The sequence below is a fragment of the Notolabrus celidotus genome, chromosome 8 (genome assembly GCF_009762535.1).
Source record: "Notolabrus celidotus isolate fNotCel1 chromosome 8, fNotCel1.pri, whole genome shotgun sequence".
Taxonomy (NCBI): Eukaryota; Metazoa; Chordata; class Actinopteri; order Labriformes; family Labridae; genus Notolabrus; species Notolabrus celidotus.
Genome location: NC_048279.1, coordinates 16,264,282 through 16,289,327, shown reverse-complemented (window position 1 = coordinate 16,289,327; position 25,046 = coordinate 16,264,282). Strand labels below are relative to the sequence as shown.

Sequence of the window (25,046 nt, the reverse complement as noted above, 5' to 3'; positions counted from 1 at the left end):
TCATGTTTAGACACCGCTGATGGCTCAGCAGCGCCCTCTTCTGGTTAAAAAGAGACATATCTGAGTGATGTTACAAAGGCGGTTTATTCCAAGGCACATAAAGTTCCGAACTATGAAAGACTGGAAACATGGACTTGATTACACATCTTAAGCCCAATGGACGTCTTTACAAAGCAAAGCACAAACAGCAGATTGGCATAACTGCACTCGGTGAGCTTTGACGGCAGAACACAATGCGGCAGGATAAACTGATCATCAGACAAATTCAAAAATCAGCCAAAGTGTAGTGATTAACTTCTGATTGACAGCAAGAAAGAAAAGGCAGCTTAACAGTAGCAAGATGGGAGCAATAAAATGAGCACTACGAAATAATCCACTTGGTTCATCCACTTTTGCTTGTCAGTAACTTGTTTGGCAGAAATGCTGGGACACAGCTGAGTCTCGTCAGCTGATCCAGGTTGTTCCATGCTCCCCTGGGTTTAAATTGTATCTTTGATCAAGTGCAGCAATCATACGAAAAACACAGAGGATTTAACATCAGTCACAATTATCAGAAACAGTAACACGCAGATTGTGTAGTGTGATGACAGAACACAAATGCATTCACATTTGGCCTTCTCATCATGAACTGCATCACCACAGAATTCCTTCTTTTTGCAACAAGCAAATAAAGTAATGCAAAATGTCACACATGTAACAACGCCTGTTCAAAGTGAACAGAGAATTAACATTCACTTTCACTGACAGGCAGATTAACTAATGATGCAGCAGGTTGACGTAGCTACAGAAATCGATATACCTCCTGTAGCTGGTGTCACCATTCACAGTCAGTCTTCAGCTCTCTGCTCTAAGTCGTTGACCTTTCCTCACAGTTCACTCATTGTGCACGTGAAGTCCAAGGTAACGTGTGTTCAGTGCTATCTTTGGAATGTGTTGGACTTTGCCAAGGTGGCACTTCGATTGGCACTTGTGTAATTTCCACAATTACAGCTCACTCCATTAGCATTTGAACAACTCAGTTTGAACTGTAAAGACATCTTTGATTGACTTGAGTTGTTCTGCCTCACTTCGCTCAGTAATTACACATTTTGGGAGATGGAAGATGAATATTGGCATTTGGATTAAACACTTCATTTTCACACAATATGTTGACAAAAAAAGATAATAACGGTAATATAAATAATCTGGAATATAATTTTACATCAGTGTTATAATTTCCCATTCAAGGAAAAATTGTTAAAATATAACTCTGTAGTGTCCGCTCCAACGAGGGGGGTCACTGCTAAGATAACTTTGGATAGGTGTTAAAGATTGTACTGGCAGGTGAGCACAGTGACAGAGTGAATCATCACTCTGCATCCTGTATGTGGACACCTGCTTCAAGGCTCTGAAGATGCTTCGTGCCCCTTCCAACAGCAGTGTTGGAGGATCAAAGTGTCAACGGGTTGGAGAATGGTGTGTGCTGCAAGAAAGTGACCTCAACAAAGGATAGTCTGCAACTGAAAGATGAAACCCCCACATGTTTAGACGAGCATGTGATCAGCTGGCTGAGCTAAAAGAAAACAAGGGGCATGAAAGCTTTCTTCTAGTCCACAGTGCTGCCCCTGAGGCACCTACAGCAGATGGATAGGCCTTTTTGATGCAACCCTTTTAGCTGAGGCCAATGTGAGCTTTACGTGTTCAGCAGATCTCCTCCTCCTCACACAGCTCCTCCCCCACCAGCAGGGAGTGTTTGTCAGGATCGCTGAGTACCAGGCTGTTGAGGGAGTGCTTGTCAGAGCGCAGGGAGTTCATGGAGGCGCGGCTATAGTTCACAAAGCGGTCCAGCAGGCTGAGTTTAGGGGATGGACGACGCACGTCGCCCATGCCAATGTGGACGCTGACGTCTGATAGACTGCCCTGCCGCCTGCTGCTACCAAATCTGGCCTCCAACTTCTCAGCAGTGGGCTTAGTGTAACTGAACAAAGACACAGGAGGAAAAAAGAACAAACATAATGAACCTTTTCAAAATGGTCTTAGATTAATATGCTCAAAAGGGAGGAAAAACAAAGCGCATGGATCAAAAGGGGCTCAACAAAGCTTCAAATATCTCATTACCATTTGAGTAGAAGGGAGGACAAAACCACAGAGACAGATGACAGCGCCATCGCAGCAGAGCCCATCCACGGCTGTAACACCAGACCAATGGGAAGGAACACCCTAAGGACCGACACATTGCCAGTGTGAATGAAACTGTAACCATCACCCGCAATATTTAACAGTCATTTATCCCTGGGGTACAAATCTGGTCATCTTCTAAAGTCACCTACCAGCAGCTATAGGAATGCCAATCAGGTTGTAGATGAGAGCAAAAACAAAGTTAATCCTGATCCTCTTGACAGTCTTCTTTGAGAGGTGAATGCTTCCCACCACATCCAGGAGGTCGTTCTGCAAACAAGACAATAAGAATCACACATTGTTGGAGCAGAAACTAAGATAGTGAAAAGTACTTTGAAATGGAGGGACAGAATATTGTCACTTATAATATACTGCTGTATCAAATTATACATTATTATAATATGTATTATATTTTCATTTAAGCATGCTTTAAATTAGTGTTTTCGTGGTGCTGGCGTCTCATCCTGTGTTTCACACTGCAGAAACATGCTTAATGATTACATGTTACAAAACAGCCCGTCTGTACCGGAGTCATAACTCATCACAGACCGGAGCTCCAGATCTCACCCTGATTAGCACCACGTCTGCTGCCTCTATAGCCACATCTGTTCCAGTTCCTATGGCGATGCCTACGTCAGCCATGGCCAGAGCAGGCGAGTCGTTGACGCCGTCACCCACCATGGCTACTCTCTTTCCTTCCTGCTGCAGCTGTTCCACCTTGGCCACCTTGTGTGAGGGCAGCACCTCAGCAAACACCTTCTTGATCCCCACCTGATGGAGAGACCCAGACAGGTTCAGAAACATGCAAACTAAGCAGTGAAAAAAACAAGAGTTCAAGTGATAGTTTTTACACAATCATGACATGGCTTAAAAAAATATGGGATGAGATATTGTTGAGGGATTTGATCATCTTAATTTATGCATATAATCTACAATATCTTCATCACTACTTCCTCCTTCTATGTTTGAAATGCACCAATGTGCTTTTGAAAGAAAGCACAGATTTCTTAGAACATCTCTGTATTAATGATATCCTGTAACACAGTCAAAAATATCAAAACAACAATGCCTCTTTGTGATGACACTACTCTCTGTATTTACACTCCCTGTCCCTACCTGAGCAGCGATCGCCCGTGCAGTCTTGCTATTGTCTCCGGTCATCAGCACAACTTCCAGCCCCATGTTGGTCAGAGTGTGAACAGCCAGCTCAGCCTCCGGTTTCACCGTGTCAGCTATGGCTATCATCGCAAGCAGATCTAAACAACAACAAAAGAATGAAAAAATCAACCACTCCATAAACTTTTCTGACAATGTGTTCACTGCATAAAAGAACAATTTAAATAAAATGAAAATTTGTGAGACAGTACTTCACTAGTTTCTAGCTTTTTGTCCTTTATCATCTCAACAAGACAGAAGTTGTTACTGAGATTTAATCTTTCTTCTTTATTTGTTCCATCCCACAGACGTAATTTTACTTCCACATGTGTATTGTTTCACCCTGTTGGGAAACTATTTTGTTTTTCCACCTGCTCGCGATACTGTACATTAGACTTTATTTTGACCAGGCTTGATACTTGTTTCTGATTGGTCAAAACCCCAAATAACAACGGTTATGAATTCTCAATATTCTTTCTACCTTATGTTTGTAGCATTTCTAGCTGCTGTATTTCCTGTGTGTAGCATTTTCTTTTTCTACCTTATGTTTTTAGCATTTTCCGTTTTCAGTCTTTCTACCTTATGTTTGTAGCATTTTCAGTTGTCATATCTTACATTTGTAGTATATTCAGTTGTTGTATTTTCTGTTTGTAGCATTTTTCTGTTCTCGTGTTTCATATTTGTAACATTTTTCTGTTTTTGTATTTATTTCTATATAGCATTCACAGTTTTTCCTTGTTATGTTTGTAGCATTTTCAGTTTTGTATTTAATGTTATTTTGTATGGTATGTTTGTTTTATGTGGACCCCAGGAAGAGTAGCTGCTGCATTAGTGGCAGCTAACAGGGATCTGAATAAAGGAATAAAGGAATATCAAAACCTACACCAGAGACCACCAGATCACACCAACATATAGAATCAATCTGCAGAAAGGAGTCTGTCACATTTTTAAAGTCAATGAATTCACCTCTTCTGTTGACACTGTGGCAAAAACTTTAGTTTCTGAGGGCATGTTGTTGGAGGATAGTTTTAAAATTATTTTCAATGTACTGGGAGAGCAAAAAACTTAAGAGTTGTGGTTAATGGCTTACCAATCACAATCAGGGAAAAAAGACAAGAGGGCAGCACAGAAAATAAAGAGGATGTTAAAACACACGAGCAGTGTCACAGCACTGGTTGAGTGAAAGAAACAGGGTGTTTGGGCTTATGCAGGTGCTGCTGTTATTTTCTGTGTCTTTTAAGATTGCCAACGAAAAACACTGATGTTTAGACTTCACCATGAGTGAAAAATTCGAAGTTTAATGTTAATAGTTGGTTAGTTAGGAAATGTTCGACAGTGATTGCAGTCGGTTAATCAATCCACAGATATTTTCCTTATATCTGGAACAGTTTAAGCTCAGATGAGGTGTGTTTATTAAATTAAGAGTTCATTTGCAAAAAGAGTACTCCGTTTTTATAAATTTTCAAAATACATATTTTTTTTCATATAGATTCCTAATAAAGTTACATTTTCAAGATATCTCTGATAGTGAAGTCTTTTTGACCTAGTGAAAGCCACCCAACCTCCGTTGAGTGATCATACCAAAAGCTAGTATTAGAAAAAATGTTCTTTGAATTTTTTTGTGAATTTTTCAAAAGTGAGTTAACTGTTTTTGCAAATTAACTCTTCAAATATAGTTATGTTTCAAGAAGTCATGTAATGTAATCACATTTTCTTTTCTATAGGCAGTTAACTGAAGTTCACACTGTCTTCATTTTATGGATGTTTTCTCCTGATGCATAAATTTGAAGCAATGACGCATTTCTGAATAGATAAGGAGCTATACTTTATGACAAAGAGTACTCACTGTCTACAGCTACTAGAACAGCAGTGCGCCCCCTGCGCTCATGCTCTATCATGGCGTCATCTATTTCTGGTCGGACCTGCAGACAGTTCCTCTTCATCCACTCTCTGTTGCCAATTAAAACAATGTAGGCATCTGTCTTGATGAGACCTGTATCAAGAGATTACTGTAATCAGATAACATTAAGGAAACATAAAGCTGAACAAAATTTACTGCAACCTTTTCACTACACAAATCTGTAATTACAGAAGTACATAGAAGTGTTCATTGTAACGTCTTTGAGTATATATATTTCCCAGCATACTTAGCGGCTGTGGGTCCATGATGAGAGGATGCGAGGTATCTGACATTCTAGTGTCACTGATCTGGACAAGGACACTGTTGCGCTGGTTGTTGTCGTCACTGTCACTGTCCGCCTGTTTCAGCAGCATCTCTGTGTTGCTGACTTGACACCTGATGCCGCAGCCTGGCACTGCCTGAAAATCTGTGCAAACACCAAGAGCCTCTGTGCCCAGCTCCTACACACAGACAGTTACAGATGTTTCAAGTCAGATTTTGAAAGTCTTGATAAAACGGTAGAGAAGCTATCTGAGATGACTTGTTAGAGGTTTTGCCGGGGTTAAACTCTGAGGTAAAGACTCACCTTTTTGCAGTATTTGGTGATAGCAGCTCCCAGAGGATGTTCACTGTTGTTTCAGCTGTACCCACTATGGCCAGCAATCGAGAGCGAGGCATCTTATTCCCCTCCACAACTATCTTGAGTTGGACAACATTGGGGGCACCATATGTGATGGTCCCAGTCTTATCAAACACCACAGACTGGACCTGCACAGAAAAGAAGACACGATGAGCTTCTTAATATGGATTTGTAATAGAAGAAACCAGAACCATTTCATAATGCGTCAACAGTTGGTCTGTTATATAATTGGCTGACTTCATATGGGTGTCAGAATGTCATCATTAACGCACCTTAGTGCCATCTCGAGTGGCTCTCCTCCCTTTATCAGGATGCCGTTTTGGGCTCCTACCCCTGTGCCCACCATGACAGCTGGGTGTTGCCAAGCCAAGGGAACAGGGACAGGCGATGCATAACACGGTAATGGAGGCCTGGAAGGCAAAGCGAACGACTGCCTCGGTACGGGAGATGCTTTTGTCGTAACCCTGTAGGGAGGAAATTAAGCAGTTAACTTAAATTTATCATGATAAAAATGTTACCTTCATAGAGGAAAATAAATTGAAAATGTATTAATTAGAACAAAGATAGTAACAGATGTAGTGACATACAGTCAAAGAGGAACTGAGTGGAGTGGATGTAATATTCTGATGCTGCAACAAAGTTTGGTACATTTTTATATTAAGATAGAAAAGATGACTCACTGGAAAGTACTCCTCCACTAGAGAGAAGTCTAAAAAGCCGATGAAAATCCAGGCAATCAAGGTAAGGACAGATATGCCGACAATGAAGGGAACAAAGTAGCCACTGATCTGTCTGCATACTGCTGGATAGGAGCCTGAAAGGTCAAATGTCACAAATTAAAACACCTGAGAAGTTACAGTGAAAGAAGGTAAACATGGAGGCAGATCTACAGCCACATGACTCACCTTTGAGGTCTGCGCCTCCTCCACTAGTTTGACAATCTGAGACAGCGTTGTGTCCATGCCGACATGTGTAGCACTAACTAGCAGGGAGCCGTTCTGGTTAATGGAGCCTGCAATCACAGAGCTCCCAGGCTTTTTAGTCACTGGCATGGCCTCACCTGCAGGCACAAAGCAACAGCTGGTGAGAAAACACAACAGTCCGAGGGAGGAAGCAAGAAACAGGAGTGGGTCATACATCGCAAAAAGAAGGAGAAATTATCGGACTGAATACTGAAAAAGTGACAAATGACAGAAAAATTGTTGTTGTGTTGAACCTTGTTAACAGCACACATGAGAGCAAAGATTTAATCAGGGTTCCCATCTTTTCCAGACATCATTTTCCAGGACATTTCCAGGACATTTTCATTGATGATCAAGCTGGTATGACCGTCTAAATTTAGTTCTTAATTTAGTTCCTAAATAGTCTAATATGCTCCTCTCAGTGGAAGTCTACATTGAAAGACATGTAGTCTATGGTTATCAATGAAATCATCTCTTACATACTTAAAAATGATGGCAAATTGATAATAGAATAATGCAACCACAGATGTACAGCACTTTACTTTATAAGTGCAACCAAGTAACAATGATGGGCAACATCTCAGCTTTCTCTTTTCTCAAAAAATATAAAATGAGCTAAGTGGTCGATATGAAACAAAGCAAATGTCATGTTTTTTTATTTGAGTGACCGTAAACTCTGAAAAAATTGCACCGGTGTAAAGACGCACTCTGTATTTGAAGATATCTCAGAGATTTAAAAAAATGTAAACTGTCTTCCTGCCTGGCGATGTCTATTATGATCAGCGAGGTCTACACGTGGAGTTTCTGTGCAGCTGTGTCGCTCTTTTGTTCTGTTTGTTTTTACTATCGGGAGTTGCACTCCTGCTAGCTAGAGCAGGGTGCTCTGAACTTTTTGGAGCCAGGGACCCCTTACAGGTGAGAATATTGTCAATGGCCCCCTCATAATTGTAACACAGATTAAGCACATTAGTGATGTGTCCATGATCAAAAGCTGCGGCTCTGAGAGCCGATGCTTTATAGTGAATCAGAAGAGCCAGCTCGCATCAAGAGGAGCCGGCTCCTAGTATTTTCCTTTCACTGCTTCGCTCTCTCAGTACTCAGCCCCAGCTCTGCTCACAGCAGAACTTTGTTTTTAAATGGTCAGCATGGCGGCCATGCGGCCAATCATATGTGAGGATATAGGATACAGGTGATGGAGGGGAGGCTGTGTATCCTGGCTTCATCTGTTCCTTCAGAGAGAGTCTTCTTAAAAGACAGGCAAATACTCACTGAGAGGAGAAATCGGATCGCCCATCCCAGCTGAGGCATCTGATTTTTCTCAATGCAACCTGAGGACATTAATAATGTTTGCTTGAGTTTGGTTCTGGTCTGTTTGCTTGAGTGGTTCTGTTTCTGTTTACCCTGAGTTGGTTCTTGGTTCTGTTTGCTTGAGTTTGGTTCTGGGGTTTTGGTTCGTTTGCTCGAGTTCGGTTCTGGTTCTGTTTCTGGTTCTGTTCTGGTATGGTTCTGGTTCGGTTGTGTTCTGGTTCGATCTGGTTCACGTCTGGTTCGGTTCTGGTTCGGTTCTGCTCGGGTCTGGTTCGGTTCCGGTTCGGTACGGTTCAAGTCTGGTTCGGTTCTGGTTCGGTTTCTGGTTCAGTTCTGGTACGGTTCTGGTTCGGGTCTGGTTCGGTTCTGGTTTGGTTCGGGTTCAAGCTCTGGTTCGGTTCTGGTTAGGTTTCGGTTCGGGTTCGATTCTGGTTCAGTTCTGGTACGGTTCTGGTTCGGGTCTGGTTCGGGTTCAAGTCTGGTTCGGTTCTGGTTCGGTTCTGGTTCGGTTCTGGTTCGGTTCTGGTTCAGTTCTGGTTCGGGTCTGGTTCGGTTCTAGTTCGGTTCTTGTTCGGTTCTGGTGAGTTTAATTCTGGTTCTGTTTGCATGAGATTGCTTCTGGTACTGTATGCTAAAGTTTAGTTCTGGTTCTAAATCTAACCCTAACCCAAATCCTAACCCTAACTCTAATCCTAACCCTAACCCTAACCCTAATCCTAAGCCTACCCTAATCCTAACCCTAACCCTAATCACAACAATAACCCTAACCCTAATCCTAACCCCAGCCCTAACCCTAACCACAACCCTAACCCTAATCACAACCCTAACACTAACCCTAACCCTAATCACAACCCTAACCCTAACCCCAACCCTAACCCTAAACCAACCCTAACCCTAATCATAACCCTAACCCTAATCACAACCTTAACCCTAATCACAACCCTAACCCTAATCATAACCTTAACAACAACCCTAACCCTAATCACAACCCTAACACTAACCCCAACCCTAATCACAACCCTAACACTAACCCCTAACCCCCCCCCCAACCCTCCACTACCCTAACCCTAATCACAACCCTAACCCTAATCACAACCCTAACCCTAATCAACCCTAACCCTAACCCTAATCACAACCCTAACACCAACCCTAACCCTAATCACAACCCTAACCCTAACCCCAACCCTAATCACAACCCTAACCCTAATCACAACCCTAACCCTTATAACAACCCTAACCCTAATAACAACCCTAACCCCAACCCCAACCCTAACCCTAATCACAACCCTAACCCTAATAACAACCCTAACCCTAATCAAAACCCTTACCCAAATCACAACCATAATCACAACCCTAACCCTAATCACAACCCTAACCCTAAACAGAGCCCTAACCCTAATCACAACCCTAACCCTAATCACAACCCTAACACTAACCCTAACCCCAACCCTAACCCTAATAACAACCCTAACCCTAATCCTAACCCTAAACAGAGCCCTAACCCTAATCACAACCCTAACCCTAATCACAACCCTAACCCTAAACAGAGCCCTAACCCTAATCACAACCCTAACCCTAATCACAACCCTAACCCTAATCACAACCCTAACACTAATCACAACCCTAACACTAACCCTAACCCCAACCCTTACCACAACCCTTACCCTAATCACAACCCTAACCCTAATCATAACCCTAACCCTAATCCCAACCCTAACCCTAATCACAAACCTAAACCCCAACCCTAATCACAACCCTAACCCTAAACAGAGCCCTAACCCTAATCACAACCCTAACCCTAATCACAACCCTAACCACTAACCCTACCCCAACCCTAACCACAACCCTTACCCCTAATCACAACCCTAACCCTAATCATAACCCTAACCACAACCCTAACCCTAACCCTAATCACAACCCTAACCCTAATCACAACCCTTACCCAAATCATAACCCTAATCACATACCTTACCCTAACCCTAATCACACCCTAACCCTAACCCTTATAACAACCCTAACCCTAATCCTAATCACAACCCTAACCCTAACCCTAATCAAAAACCCCACCCCCACTGGACTCAACGACCGACCTTAACCCCTTCCTACACAGGTCCAAATCACCAAACATTACATTCTCCAACCTAGCTCAACTCACCTCAACTACCCCCCAAGATTCTGACTACTCCCTGACTCCCACTAACCCTACCACCCCTTCAATTTTCCAGCACAGCGTGCACTCAACTTTCAATGAATGGGGATGTGTTTTGTTAATAGGGTCAGGTCAAACGCAGCCATGTTGGAATAATTTTCCAGGACTATATGTGATTTTCCAGGACATTTGACTTTTTCTCCCATTTTCCAGGTGTTTTCCAGTACTGGAAAATTGGTCAACTGTTTTCCAGGTTTTCCAGGATGCGTGGGAACCCTGTTTAATGGTTTTGTAGTTTTTGTTTTGTAGTAGTTTCTATTTTTAGAGTAGCTCTGCAAACCTGTCGGTGCAAGTACTATCGTCTTTAGGGCAAGCTAGGGGCAATGTTAGAAAAGTAAACACAGCTAAAGGGCAAAAGAAATTTGAAGAACAAATTGGAACAGTACTTTGTGTAGGTCATCAACACTGTTAGCAAGCACTTCATATATACAGATACAATACTGTGTTCTTCACCACTGTAACCTACCTGTGATAAGAGACTCATCAGCCATGGAGTGTCCCTCGATGACTCTCCCATCTACTGGAAACTTCCCTCCAGGAACAACTTTCACACACATCACCTCGCTGCACCAGCTCCACGTCCACCTGCTCCTCACTGGAACATATGAGGATGTCAAGTTGTAAAAAGTTGAATTACAACCCCTAATGGAACTATTAGCATATTATTATTCTTTAGAGAACAAAATATGTGAAGTAGTGAAAATTCACAGTTTGGTTTCTACTGGACTACCCAATAGTCTCTAAGAAACACAGCTCGCAGCCAAAATCTTAGCTCAGAGCAGATTTCTTCATATGCAGGTGTGTGTTAAACAGGTAAACACAGAGACAGAGCTCTGTTACTGTTTATATTATCAGAGTTATTACAGTGAACATGTGTGCAGACAAAACGCTGTTTAAAGCCCGTCATCACAAACCGACGGTGCTTCACGTGGACGCTCCGGTGGAGAGGACGTCTCATTTCTCTAAATACAAATCTCCTCTCTCCTCTGGTTTCATTTCCTCGCATCTCTGGTGGGCTGGGACTAAGACGCGATGGAAACGACGCGAGGATGGACGTTTAGAGCTTTGAGATGCACCCAATACTTCCACAGCACCCAAAAACAGATTTCCTCCCGTTAAAAAAAAAAGGGAAAAAAGAAAAAGCGGAACGAGCGCTGGCAAGCGAGGCAGACTGGTCAGATGAATACTGTGAAATTTTCCCGAATCAGTAAACATCCGGGGAGTTTTGGCATACTGCAGATTTTGCTCTTGTTCACTTACTACTTACTACATACTGAATCTTGGCCAAATCAGTACGTACTGCTAGTATAGTAGGCGGTTTCAGAAACTCGGCATGTGAGAGGACGTCTCCTCTTTTCCCCCTTTTGACATCATTTCCATACACTACATAATATACTCACCCACACACCCCTGACACCATTGATATTACAGATGAACACGTTTCCTATGTTGGTGTCTGTCTTGTGGTGACCAAATAAACATGTGGTAAATAATCCGTCTGTGTTTGCCCTTCGTGTTGTTACAAATTTGGAGCCAGTTGTAACAATTACAAAAACAAATTATGACAATAAGTTATTTAGGGATGGCTGTCTGTCTTACAGTAAGTTATTTTAGGGATGGCTGTCTGTCTTTCTATACTGAACAAAGTTTAACCTTCACTTTCATTGAATCCAAGTTGAATAAAAAAAAGATTTAGGTTGGCAATATCTTTGCAACAGCAAACATTAGAAATACGCTGTTATCTAAATCCAACAAAAGGCATGAAACAAACAAAGAGAACACGTACCTGAGAATAGACTTGTCACTGCCCAGAGTGACCACTGTAGCTTCAGTTGCTTGTAGAGACATCAGCTTGGACAAAGCCTCAGATGTTTTGCTCTTGATGGAGGAGATCAGCATTTAAAATGTTTTAAGTCACAGATAAATTAGATTGAGGTCCTGCTTAACAACATGTGTGAGATAACATTACTGTCAGAGGTATCCAAGCAAAAAACTGAGCTAACCTTGGCTATCTGTTCTAGCCAGCGTCCAAGAGAGATGAAGACAAGAGCATCGGCGGTGTATCGAAAAAGGTAATGGGGTTGACTTTTGCCTTCTCCGCCATGGCCACTATCAGGACAATCAAGGAGTAGGTGAAGGCGATGGTGGTGGCAAGAACAATAAGCACGTCCATGTTGGCAGATTTGTGTTTGACTGCTTTGTAGGCTTGAACGTAGAAGTAGCGACCTCCAATAAACTGAAGAGGAAAAACAGAAAAAGATTTATTTCACTACACTGCAAACATTTCATTCATGTAAAAACGTTTTTACATCTAATCTCATGTGTTCTGCTTCATATCCTAGGGTTTATTGAATCCCTCAGATTTACCTGTACAGGCACACAGAAGAGGAAGGAGAGGAGGTTCATGATGGAGAGGCCTGGAGCAGCTGTCTCTCCAGGAACATGGTGGAGTGGTAGCGGTTTCGGTCCTCCGCTGTGGTGTTGTGATGATGTGATGAATGCATTTGATGGTCCTAATACTCATGTAGGTCATCATACCCATGACGGGAACGCAGAAAATCAAGCTCACCAGGAAAGACTTCCTCCACCTTAGAGAGCAAGGAAAAGCAATTTATTAATACGGATTTCATTCATTTCTTGGTTTTAATTCTGCTAACAGAGGAAGAACATTCTCATCCTCACTTTATCAAATATCTAGAACCATTGTCAACACTACTAAACTCATGACCACATCCCTCATGTCCGTTATTCCCACACTTTTCCCACATAGGTTTGCACTGGTTTAAACTTTAATTTCCACATAGAGTCCTCGAGGTGGTCTCAAAGTCTTCACTGAATCTAACATTCAAACATCATATCACAAAACTTCTTCAGTTCTGTTTTTACCACCTCAGGAAAGTTTCTAAAATTGGGTCCGTTTTAACTTTTAAAGACACAGAGTCGATTTTACCATGCTTTTATCTCCTCACGTCTGGACTACTGTAACAGTCTTTTTAGCTACCTGCACAACAAATCCCTTGATCGTCTCCAAACTGTACAGAACTCAGCTGCCAGGGTTTTAACCGAACCAAAAGATTTGACCTTATCTCGCCGGTTTTAGCTTCCTTGCACTGGCTCCCTGTATGTTTTAGAATTGATTTTAAGATTTTACTGATTACTTTTAAAGCTCTACATGGACTTGCTCCGAGCTACATAGCCGACCTTTTAATACCCTACGAGCCGATTGAGGACTGAGGACCTGAAGCACGCTAAACTTGTGCAAATGAGCCAAAAAGGACATTGCCAATTTCAGAGAGCACACGCAAGTGTTAAATGCTCCCAAAACTGCACTGCAGAGCAAATAGTGTCTTTGTGCGTTAGTGTTGTTTTGCATATATATTTATCGAGTCATTACGCAGTCATTTGGAGCAAACAGGACCTTCTCTATTCAAATGAGTTTCAGTGCAAATAACACTAATAACTAATTCACAAACACCAGCGTGCAGTTAGAGTGAAAATGCGTACAATTTGCTGCAGTGTTTATAAGCGTTGTAACACTCAAACTTTTGGTGATCAAAACATTAAATCCACCTCTGAATGACCTATAAACAACACATCTGTACATAAAGTATGTTAATAGTAATTTGATATTGCTATTATCATAATAATTAAGGGTTTGATAAGTCTGGGTTGTCTGTGGCTCCACCCCATGCACATGCAAGCTGTGAGGTAAGGCAGGTACACAATCGTAGCTTCCTGAGTCTCTAGAACAACTGTGGAGAATCAAGACATGATACCATTAGAAACAAGCTGCATGATAAAGTGTTTCATCATTTTATTTTAACGTGCTGCTTTGTGTCAGCTCACTCCAGGAAGTAATCTGGTCTCTATAACACTATAACTGTGAACTCTGTGTCACATCTATTGACATTCTAACATGAACAAGGTAGAGAGTGATAGAGTTTGAAGAGAAAAGCATGAGAGGAACCTTTGGCATGTTTGCAACAAAGGCAGGTACAAAAATAAAAAGCGGCTTACTGTCTTATCTCTTTGCTGTGGTCCAGGTGACTGGCAGTGCGGTCTCTCTTCACCAAAGTGGCTTCGAAGCCCAGATTCTACAACAGTCAACATATCTTTATGTAACCCTTTATAAAACATGTTACGCATTTCTATTGACCCTGGTTCACATGAGCAGGTGCCAACATACAATAAGGGAACAAGGTAAATCTAAAAAAAAAGGAAATAATTGAATAACAGAGAGCAGCGGGAACAATACCTCGATCAGCTTAATGATGTCTCGCGGGCCTATAATTTCAGAGTCGTACTTAATGTGTGCTTTGTTGGTCGCTAAGGCAACGGAGGCATAAATAATCCCCTTTTCTCTCATGAGGCTGGATTCAATTTTGTGAACACAAGAGGCACACGTCATTCCCCTGACCTGAAAAGAGAGTGAAGAGGGGATGTCAAGTGGTGAAAGAGACTGAAACATATCCCAGGGAAGATGAACTGAGGAACACACATTTTATTTCAGGTGCAGAAAAACAGGGTTGCATGTGTCAGACATTGTTCTCAGGTAAAGAAGATATTTGTGTTTTCAACTTGTGAACATAAATGACAATGTAGAAATGATCCTGTTTCCTCAATGCAATTCAAACACAAACAAATGGTGTTTACTCACCACCAGTTCAAGGTTTCCATCTGATCCTTCGTAGTTCTCCATAACCGAGGCGGTGAAGCCGAGCTCCTTCACACAATCAGCGATCCTCCCGGGGTCCATCAGCTCAGGGTTGTAACGCACCTCTGCTTTACTTGCCATCAGTGCCACAAGAACTGAATGGATACCTGCATGGTATTCAACACGTTGTCTTTAGCTCAGAATAACGGGATTCATCCTGACTGAAACAAAACAGATTTTTGTACTTACCAGATTCGTTCTTGAGGTTTCTCTCGATGTTCGCCACGCAGGACGCACAGGTCATCCCTCCAATCTGGATGAAGCATTTAGAGTTTGTGTCTTTGTTGCCTTCTTTTGCAGTTTCTCTGTGTATGTCGCCATCCAGCTCTTTCACAGTTGTTAGACTCAAAGGCTTCGAGAGGCTGAAATCTGATGCCGGCAGCAGAGAATTAGTCTCTGTGGACAACAAAAAAAAGGGATGAAATGGATCACTGTGATGTCTTAACCTCATCAGTTTAACTTCAGGAAAGCTTACTGTTTAAGTTTTATAAAGAGAGACAATTTGTAGGAATAGATTGAGAGCATCAAGTCGAACCAAAGTTAGCTTTGGCCATGCAGTGCTCGAGACTGCAACCATTTTTGAGATGTTACTTAGTCCTATTCCATCTGAGCAACACAGGAATACTCAGTCCAAACTTGTTCCATAAAGCCAGTGTTATGGGGAATTATTTAAAAACAAACAATGAAGAATAGCGAGTCAATTAGAGATTCAGTCACAGATCCCACCGATTATGAGGCTTAAGACAGAAAGAGACTGAATCTGCTCAGTAGACTGCATGGACCCTGCATGGAACAACACGTGACAGTAATCCTTGTCTCTGAACACACCAGACCCACCTATGCCTCAAAATTACAGTACACGTTGGCAGTTGCTTCACAAGGAAACCTAAAAGAGCTTCCTCTGGCATGCCGACATTGTTAGGCTTTGTTGTCAACTGAGGTTACATAATTGCTGCTGCTGGTTTTACAGGTTATAATCCATTTCAGGGAAGGCTTTTTGGAGGCTCACCAAGGTTGCATGATGAGCAGTACACTGAAATGGAGCAGGACAAGTTATTGCCCTACTTATAGAAAGAATAGGTCAACACAATTAACAGCATTACAAAGGGGAATTTATTATTCCCAATGATGCTTAAGAAACAGATGAAGAAGAACTGGTTGGATGTGAATCAAACATGTGCTAACAGGCAGACTGTAACCAGTTTATTGAGGTGTCAACCATAGACTGTATAAATAATGGACGTAGTATCCGTGACGTCACCCATGAAGCCAATCGATGGCGGCAGCCTTATTGGAAATGTGGAACTCAACCAGGCAGAGTGTGACATAAAGGAGCAGGGTTTGAGCCCCCTCACCAACAGCTATGTGTTCCCGTCTGGGAGGCAAGTCAGTCATGTCCTTATTTGGGCAAAAACTCATAATCTTAAAGTCTTCTGATCCATCGCGTTAGAAGAAAATTCACCCCCCGTACAGTGTGTGCCAATAGAGAAATTAGCTATGAAGAGCCATGCCGTTTTTTGAACCAGCCTGTAAACATGTTTATTAATGCTTTAAAGATCGTCTTTTTTGAATTGGTGTGTATGTTGTTTCCTGTGTTTCTGCAGCCAGCCTCAAGCAGATTCTCGATGAATTGCATTTTATAACACTTCCGCATGGGCTTCATACTTTTAGACCGGAGGTTGCTGCTTGGTGTCAACTGATAAAAAAGACAGGTAAAAATAAAACCTCTGGAATATACAAATCTGCACAGTTTTGTATCAGAATGAGACCATTCATTACTACAACGATGCACGCAAAGGAAAGCAACCAATCGTGTACAACATGAATAGTTGGAAGCAACAGTGCTACCAGAGAAAAACTGGTCTGGAGCCCTGATTTCTGCACACAAGTCAAAACACAAAGATGAAACTGCTTTAGCCATTTCAGTATGTAAGAATCCTGCTGACTCAACAACCACAAAGTCTGTCCACTCACCAGGCAGGAAGGCATCAAAGCCCATGTCCTCTACAGCCTCCCTCAGCTCCTCTGGTGTGGTCAGGAGAGGATCATACTCAAAGATCCCCTGGTGTTCAGCCAGAGAGACCTGGGCCGACACCACGCCCTTCCTTTTAGAGATCATGCCTTCGATGGTTTGGACACAGGAGTTGCACGTCATGCCCTCGATGTGAATTTTAGCTGTGGATGCTAAAGGCTGAATAAAAGAAGTCGGTAAGGCAGCAGGCCGCAGTGATGATAAGGCAGGCGTTGGTGATGAAGGTACAGGACTGAGAGGACATGAGGAGTCCCAGGGTTGAGTCCTAAAGTTTCCTGGAGGCAGAGCCTCTATTGCCTGCTCTAACTGATTAACAGTAACCTTTAGAGGATCGTAGCAGATGGTGGCCTTCTCCTTCTCTAGAGAGACCTCCACAGAGGAGACCCCAGGCACCGTAGAAATATTGTCCTGGATATTGACCACGCATGATCGGCAGTGCATACCCTTCACCCTGAGCATTGTAAGTGTTGTGTCTATGAAGATTTCTGTCTCCTCTGATGTGTCTGATGGTGACGAAATGGTCGGTTTGTGTGAATCAACTAATCGCTCCATTTCGCTGGGGGACAGCTGCAGAGGGCGGGGCTTGGACTTGACGGACGCCTTGAAGCCGGCCAGAGCAATCTGATCAATGATGGTGTGGACTGTGATGAGGTAAGGCAGGTACACAATCGTAGCTTCCTGAGTCTCTAGAACAACTGTGGAGAATCAAGACATGATACCATTAGAAACAAGGAGAAAGAACATACTAGCCATAACTTTCAGAGTAAGTTTACTAGAGAGTGTCAAGAATGTGTGTTAAAAGATAAGTACAAAATCCCTTAGGTTGAAGCAATATAAGTTTAACCACGTATCTAAACCAATTGCATTTATGCCAATAGTTGTTAAGATGCAAAAAGCACTCAATAGCATCAATAATATTGTTTACAGCTGTTATTAAAACATACATTTCTGTCAGTTATAAAAGCATTGGTTGTTTCATTTTAATGAAGTGTACCTCAATCTTGTTATTCTATATCTGATCTATCAATTTGCTGCCTTGTGTGAATTACTTTGTAACATCATGTCTCTAAAAAAATGTTAAGCTTTGGGAGTGTTGAATTCCATCAAGAAGAATGGTTAGAGAATATACAGTAGACAGCTGGCAGCTCACATGACCAGTTTATACACAATGACTTTACTATATCAGCACACATAGTCCTATCTGTTGATATATCACTCCTCACAACAATGGCATTGAAAAGATATCATGATGAGTCATAGTCAGATCCCAAAAACAATCTGTCAGTGGTGATGAAAAAGAGAGCCAAACACAGTGACATGTTATCTGAAAGATGTGCAGCGACCGTGTTAAGACGTCATGGCTACACTGTAAAAAGGGATTTTAGGTTTTAGTTACCTCATCTCACTTTCTTAAGTCAGTTCAACTTAAATGTCAGTTTTACTTAAAATATCAAGTAAAATAGTGTCCAACAAATCAGTCCAACCAGAGTAGTTCATGTAACATAGATTTCCTTGTTGATACATCTAGATGTAAGTACGGCCCCTGCACAAATGCACAGGAAACCCCTTATAGTCACTGGAGTGACCAACCTTTACAATGCCATGTTCTGCAAGAGACACTCGGTTTGGATCAATGTTTGAATACTTTTCTGCATGCAGTGCAGAAGCCAAGTGTTTACCAAAAGAGAAATGTTCAATGTGTGATATTTGTAGATTTTTTTACTACTTAGTTTCTGTTTTTATACCTACATAGTTCTTATATAGTGAGAGCGCTCTTCTGTTATTCTGCTTACAGTTTTGTAAGCTAAGTGTTTACTTCTAGATAAATAATGAACATATGGCAGTTTCCATATTAATCCATTCTTCATGATAGCATTCTGATGCCAAGTCAAATTCATACAAAAAAGCTATTGTCAGTTTTGACATTGAATAAAGTATTTTGAATGTTGTCCCATGTTGAGAAATCATTTTTATGTTGTATTTTTTGAAAATTGAGGCTTAGGTTGTTTTGAGAAATGACTAGTACTTGTTTTTTTTAATGAATGTAATGTTACAAATAAGATGAAGAAGTCAGGAAAAAAAGTTACCTGGCTGCCTTAAAAAGATAAGTTGATTCAACAAAACACTTTGTTGAGCTAACATTTTAGAATTAGTTATATTTTCATGTTTGTACAACTCAATATACCTGTAGAAACTTGTTGATCTAATTAGTTTTTTCTACTAAGATTTAGGTTTGTAAAACTTAGAATTGCTTCTTGGTCTCAATAAAAGGCTTGTTGATTAAACTTAAAGTATGCAGTTGATAGAAATAATTTATCAGCACTGTCTTTGTCACCCGAACTAATAAAACTAAGTTTAAGGAACTAAGACAAAAGTGGAAACAACTTAAGTTTCTTGGCTTGCTGAACTTAACATTTTAAGGCATTAACATTTAAATTGAACTAACTTATTTTTTCTTACAGTGTAGCCCATACATGGACAGAACCTGACAATAAGGAACAGAGCTGGTCAAGCTTATCACCTTTGATCTTTTCAATGCCCTTCAGTTTTCCGATCTTTCCTTCAATAGTGGTGGTGCAAGAGTGACAGGTCATCCCCTCAACGCACAACTTCAGCAGTGATACCCCGGCTTCTGATGTGTGAGATGGGGACGAGGTTGGGCTGTTCTGTAGTGGGCCGCTGGATGTGGCGCTCTCAAGAGTCGCAAAGCTGGAAACCACATCGCTCAGCTGCAGCGAAGGAGTCAGGGAAGGAACAAAGGTGACACTGAAACCCGTCTGTGCCGGGTTCTCCCTGACATCCAGCACTCCCTGAATCTGGGACAGCTTCTCCAAAGCTTCCTGCTGGGCCGCTGGTGTCAGGCTTGAGGTGGGGATCAGCTGGGTATCTGTAGAGATGGGTGTGGCTGGGCTGGACTCTGACAGACTTGATTCAAAGCCCATGTCTTCGACGGCCTCTGATAGAGACTCAGGGCTCTGTTGGCTGTGGTCAAAGATGATGGTGGCATTCTTGTGTTCTAAAGAGACCTACAGAATAAAAGGACAGTTTAACAAAAGATTCAATTCAGTATCTTCATTTCATTATGTCATCAACTTGTTGAGTGTTTAGATAGCAAACCCACTTCCTTTAAAACTCCCTCTGTGTTTCAAAAACTGTGTAAACTCCACAAACACTGACACGTTCAGCTGAAGGTCTCCGGTTTACAGGTTCACTTTTAAAACCGTTACACTGGGAGAGACGCATTCACAGTGGGCTAAGAGAAGACAACTGTTACAAGCTGCTAAATCAAGAGAAGCACAACTTCTTCTTTTGAAAAGTACACACATACAAAACAGATAGAACAAATAAAAACCAATGAAAGAATGAGAAATCAAGTGAATCACAGATGTGTGTGATGTTATTGTGGACAGAGGGCAGAATTAAAACACTGCGGTTAATCTACCAGTCAGACACTGCCAGGGGTATGAATAATTTCGGGCTTAACTGTAAATACTAGTGGTGGGCAAATGAAGCTTCATGAGCATTTTCTTGTGTTTGTTTAGCCCTCTAGATGGCGCTCTCTGTTCAACAAAGGGTTGAAAGCATAGTGAATTGCCATTTATTGAGCCTTTATTTTTAAACCAAGAGTGCCATCTAGAGGAGTCAAAAAATACAACTAATGGTTCATGAAGCTTCATTTGCCCATCACTACTACCTATCAAAAACATTAAAAACAAGTCTAGTGAAATAAAAATAAAAATAAAATAAAAAAACAAGCAAATAATTACTGGGGCCACCATTTTAATCCTGGTTCTGTTCATGTTCAGATTGCTCTATCCTCCATTTTAATCTGGGTTTTGGTCATGTTCAGATTGCTCTATCCTCCATTTTAATCATAGAATAAGATTTGAATGTAAACAAGCAGTGTCAAAGTGTCACATGTACAGAACCTTCAGCTTAGAAAGTGTCATTGTGACTCAACAGGACAGGTCTTTTCTATATATGAAGGCAACTGCACAGACAACTGGATCATTTCAAACCTTTCCAAGAGAGACTGAGAGAGAAAACTGACAGAGCCGTACAACATGCATGTGAAAACGCACTCAAGAAACCTCAACGGGAACAAGTCGTCCTTTAGAGGAGGAGCTGCGCAGAGCAACATGATAAAGGCCACCAACCTGCACAGGAGGTGTTGTTGGAGTTTGTCCACCTCCAAACTCCAACAAGATGTGCACCAGCTCAATCAGATGCTGAGTAATGCAGATACCTACACTGTACCTGCTCTGGTAGATGGAGAGGATGAACACCACAATGTCATTCCTGGAAGCTGGCGCAACAACAGGTGCATTTCGACCAAGAGTTCTGGGGTCTTTCAGCCCCCAGAACTAATTTACCCTTAACTAAAAGGTTCTGTGCCCCCCATTGTTGTCTGCGTTTCGACTGCGGGGCCGAAGACCCGGGTAAATTGTGCATATCAGGCCAGTGACGTATGGAGAAAATAATAAATATATGCATTACACCACCAGGCCAGTAGAGAGCAGTAAATCAAAGATGAATGCCATTCATCACAGATGACACCATAGAAGAAGAGGGACCGGCAGGTATAGCAGTTAGCCTGTTAGCATGAAGAGACTCAGCTGGCTCTGTTTTAGACGGTGCTATATTTCATCACAGATGGATTCACTGAATCAACATGTAAGAGGAGATAAGTGCGAGTAGCAAAGACGTTTCAACACAGCTTTAAAAACGCTTTTAACTCAAAAAGCCGTGGCAGAGATCGGCCGGTGTTTTGGTTTAAACAGCGACACTGTTAACTGGAGACTTTCAGCCAGATGCATCCCTCATACACGTCTTTAGACGATCATTTAATACTTATCTGATGAGGATATTGAATCTTAAATAGATAAATGAATGTTTTATTACATTTCCACAGACATACTTTGAGTTTGTTTTTCCTCAACAATGAGCTTTACAGAGAAAATTTGTAAAATGAGTACACAGCCTTGGTAAGCTCACAGTATTTCAGCAGCATGATGACCCCAGGAAGGAAACATGTGACACACTGAAGGGATCACTTGACTGAGAAATAAGTTCAAACAGCAGTGGGGGGGGGTTAATAGTGAGTGAGTGTGTGTGCGCCTGCCTGCTGGATTTTCCTAGTTTTCTGAGATCAGAGACAGGCAGGGAAACGTATGAGGCAATGTTTAACCAAGAAAATGATCCTGTTCACTATCATGTCCATATGAGTTAACTTAAAAGGACCCAGGAACTAATTCTCTGAAGACACAAATGACATTTCCTGTGTGTTCACATGCTGCGTATTGACCTGCTGTCACAGTCCTGCAAAGGGCAAAGCTTTATCTGAAACGTACTATTAAGTTATCTTCTCATTTAACCTCAGCCTGAGGGGTAAAAACACAATAAACAAAACAGCAGACCTCAACTATTGCCATTTAGCTCTCTCTCATTGCTGTAACTTGGTTTAAACAAGACCTGAGGGGGGTGAAACTGACGGTTCAATCAGACTTTCTTATGTTAAATTAGGCAGAAGCCTTTAGATGTCACTATAAAGTAAACAGATCTAGCTTTTCTACAAGGTTCTGTTTCTTTTCTATCCAGTTAAAAATACAGATTGTACTTTAACTGCGCTGATGATTGTTGTTTCAGATCCTGTTTTTAACTGGAAGTGACATCTGAAGATTTTAGTCAGCAGATTTCAAGAACTGCAGCTTGTTAAACAATTAATGACTGACTGGAAATATAATAATATGAATAATAATACCATAAAAAAATTAAATGAAGACAGCAGTACCTTTATATGTATCACACCAGGAAGAGTCCTGATGCGCTGCTCTATGGACTGGACACAGGATCCACAAGTCATACCCTGAACTCCGAGGGTCACGGAGCACAGATTGACTTTCTGCGTCATGATTGCTTCGTCTGAAAGGATACAAGAGGAAAAAACACACGGTGTACAAGTTGTTCATAAAATTGAAACTTCTAACATACCCCTCAAAGTCATGTTTGGATTTTGGGGGATAAAAAGCAACACATGATAGATTGGGTCAAACATTTCTCGTAAAAATATAGGTGCCAATACTCGCGACCCCCACTGTCCCTCAAAGTGATTTAATGTGGCTTCATTTAGCTGGTCTACAGAAATTAGGCTACCTATTCAAGCATTTGGCTGTGTTTCCTGTGCCGTTATGAATCACGCTACTGCTACTGATGCTTTTGATAATTAACTGTTCACTAACCCTAAACTTAGGAGTCATCTGACACAAAGAAAGGCAGAAAACTCATTACATTTTCTATTTTCAAGGTTTAATTTCATGTTTAGCTACTATTTTTGTCGATATTTTGTACTATAATGGATAAATTAAACTATCCTTAGATACCTTTTAAATAAAAACATTCTGGAAGACATCTCACGACTCCCCATTTGTGTCTCGCGACCCACAGTTTTGGAAACCCTGATATAGACAGCACGGTTAACGTCACGTTAATCAGTGCATGTGTATTCTTGGAAGCCATAAAAGGTTAAAAAAGAACATGAAGATAATCACTTATCTACAAAACAGGATACAGAGAAACAAAGACACATCTTGGAAATGTACCAATAATGTCAAATTAGACAGATGTGTTTAGCTGATATCCACTGTTCCCACTCCTGGAATAAATAACTGAATAGACAAAAACAGGATCAGAGTTTTTATCTTTTACATTTTGAAAAATGTCACTCACATGATACCTCAAATAATGTTCTTCTTAGTGTTGATTGCAAACAGAGCCTCCACAGAGAGAATGATAGGTATGTAAGGCGGATTTATTATTTTTTTTAAAACTTGGCCATGTGCCATCTCAGCTGAGACTTTGCGAACAACTTCAAGTGTCTCAGAATAAATAGGTCACCTGTCAGTTTCTCTTTAGGTCTGAAGACACCTGCCACATAATTACAAGGTCGTCTGGATCTGGATCATATAATGGACAATAACCCCTTTAAGCTGTAATGTTAGACAGCTATTTCCAAACTGATTACTCTTACAGTCAAACATGTGTCAGCTTCGAGACTGGGTTTTATGTTATAGACTCCTCACAAAAGCCAACAATCACAAAGATCTCTAGAGTTTGTGTATCAGACAGGAAACAAGAGGAGTTAAAACATACCTGTCATGATACTTCTAAAGCTTGAAGCTGTTATCCATCCAATATAGTTAACTACAAATGGATCTAATAGTATCTACGTTAAATATAGCGTCGATACAATTCCCCAGTTTCTGCTGATGGCAACTAAAAGGCCAAAGCAGCTCGACATAGACTCGAAACTATGCTAAATAAAAAGAGTCAAATAAACCTATAAACATTGGCAGTCGTCTGATTTGTTGCTCAACTCTAAAACAAATAGATAAACTATATAAAGACAGCCAGGATGTTAACAAGAGTGTTTGTTTAACCAGAACCTACAGACCTCTGTCTGTGGGGTAAAATTAAAGCTCGGTCGCTCTTCAAAGGAGACTCAAACTCTTACCTTCTTAAATAAAGTCACCAGTTAGCTTCAGGCTACTGACGTTAGCTGTCAGACTGGAGCTAAATCTAGCTAACAAGGTAGCTAGCTTCCTCTCTTCACCCTCCTGTACAAGCAACAGCACGGCTCCGTCGCTGCATCGTGGCGCCTGAGAAGAACAATGAGGACTGCCTCGGTAACTAGTTTTCTTGCCCCCGTTTTCTAGAAACTCTGTGAAGCTGTTTTGTTTCTTCTTCTTCTCATGCCGACGTAACTGACGTTGACACGCGGCTGCGTCAGTGCGCATGGGCGGAGCTGCGTATGTCATGCAAGCGCTTGCAAGCCATTCAGAATCAGAATCAGAAATACTTTATTTATCAATTCAGTTGTTACAGAATGCTCTTATACACAGTATGAAATAATAAAATGAAATATTGAAAGAAGGAATACAATAAGGTATAAATACGAATGAAATCGTATAAA

At 41.4% G+C, this 25,046-nt stretch overlaps 2 protein-coding genes across 2 annotated transcripts in view; one reads left to right on the top strand and one right to left on the bottom strand.

The window, feature by feature from the left end:
* Positions 1-65: 65 nt before the first annotated feature.
* Positions 66-22,995, bottom strand: atp7a (ATPase copper transporting alpha). The gene is given in 29 exon segments (XM_034690789.1): positions 66-1,957; positions 2,098-2,198; positions 2,308-2,427; positions 2,725-2,928; positions 3,274-3,413; positions 5,159-5,305; positions 5,460-5,673; positions 5,799-5,851; positions 5,854-5,980; positions 6,121-6,205; positions 6,207-6,316; positions 6,533-6,642; positions 6,645-6,666; positions 6,758-6,912; positions 10,798-10,882; positions 10,884-10,926; positions 12,118-12,209; positions 12,335-12,378; positions 12,381-12,567; positions 12,699-12,754; positions 12,757-12,846; positions 12,849-12,919; positions 14,349-14,425; positions 14,587-14,748; positions 14,989-15,152; positions 15,235-15,441; positions 17,020-17,772; positions 19,599-20,103; positions 22,869-22,995. Coding segments are annotated over 29 exon segments (4,521 nt in total). The 5' UTR covers positions 22,989-22,995; the 3' UTR covers positions 66-1,680.
* The window catches only part of fbxl3l (F-box and leucine-rich repeat protein 3, like), a 13,148-nt gene continuing 9,558 nt past the window's right edge, over positions 21,457-25,046 (top strand). The window contains exon 1 of the mRNA XM_034690786.1: positions 21,457-21,657. The gene's annotated coding sequence lies outside the window, so the exon portion shown is untranslated. The remainder of the gene's footprint in view (positions 21,658-25,046) is intronic.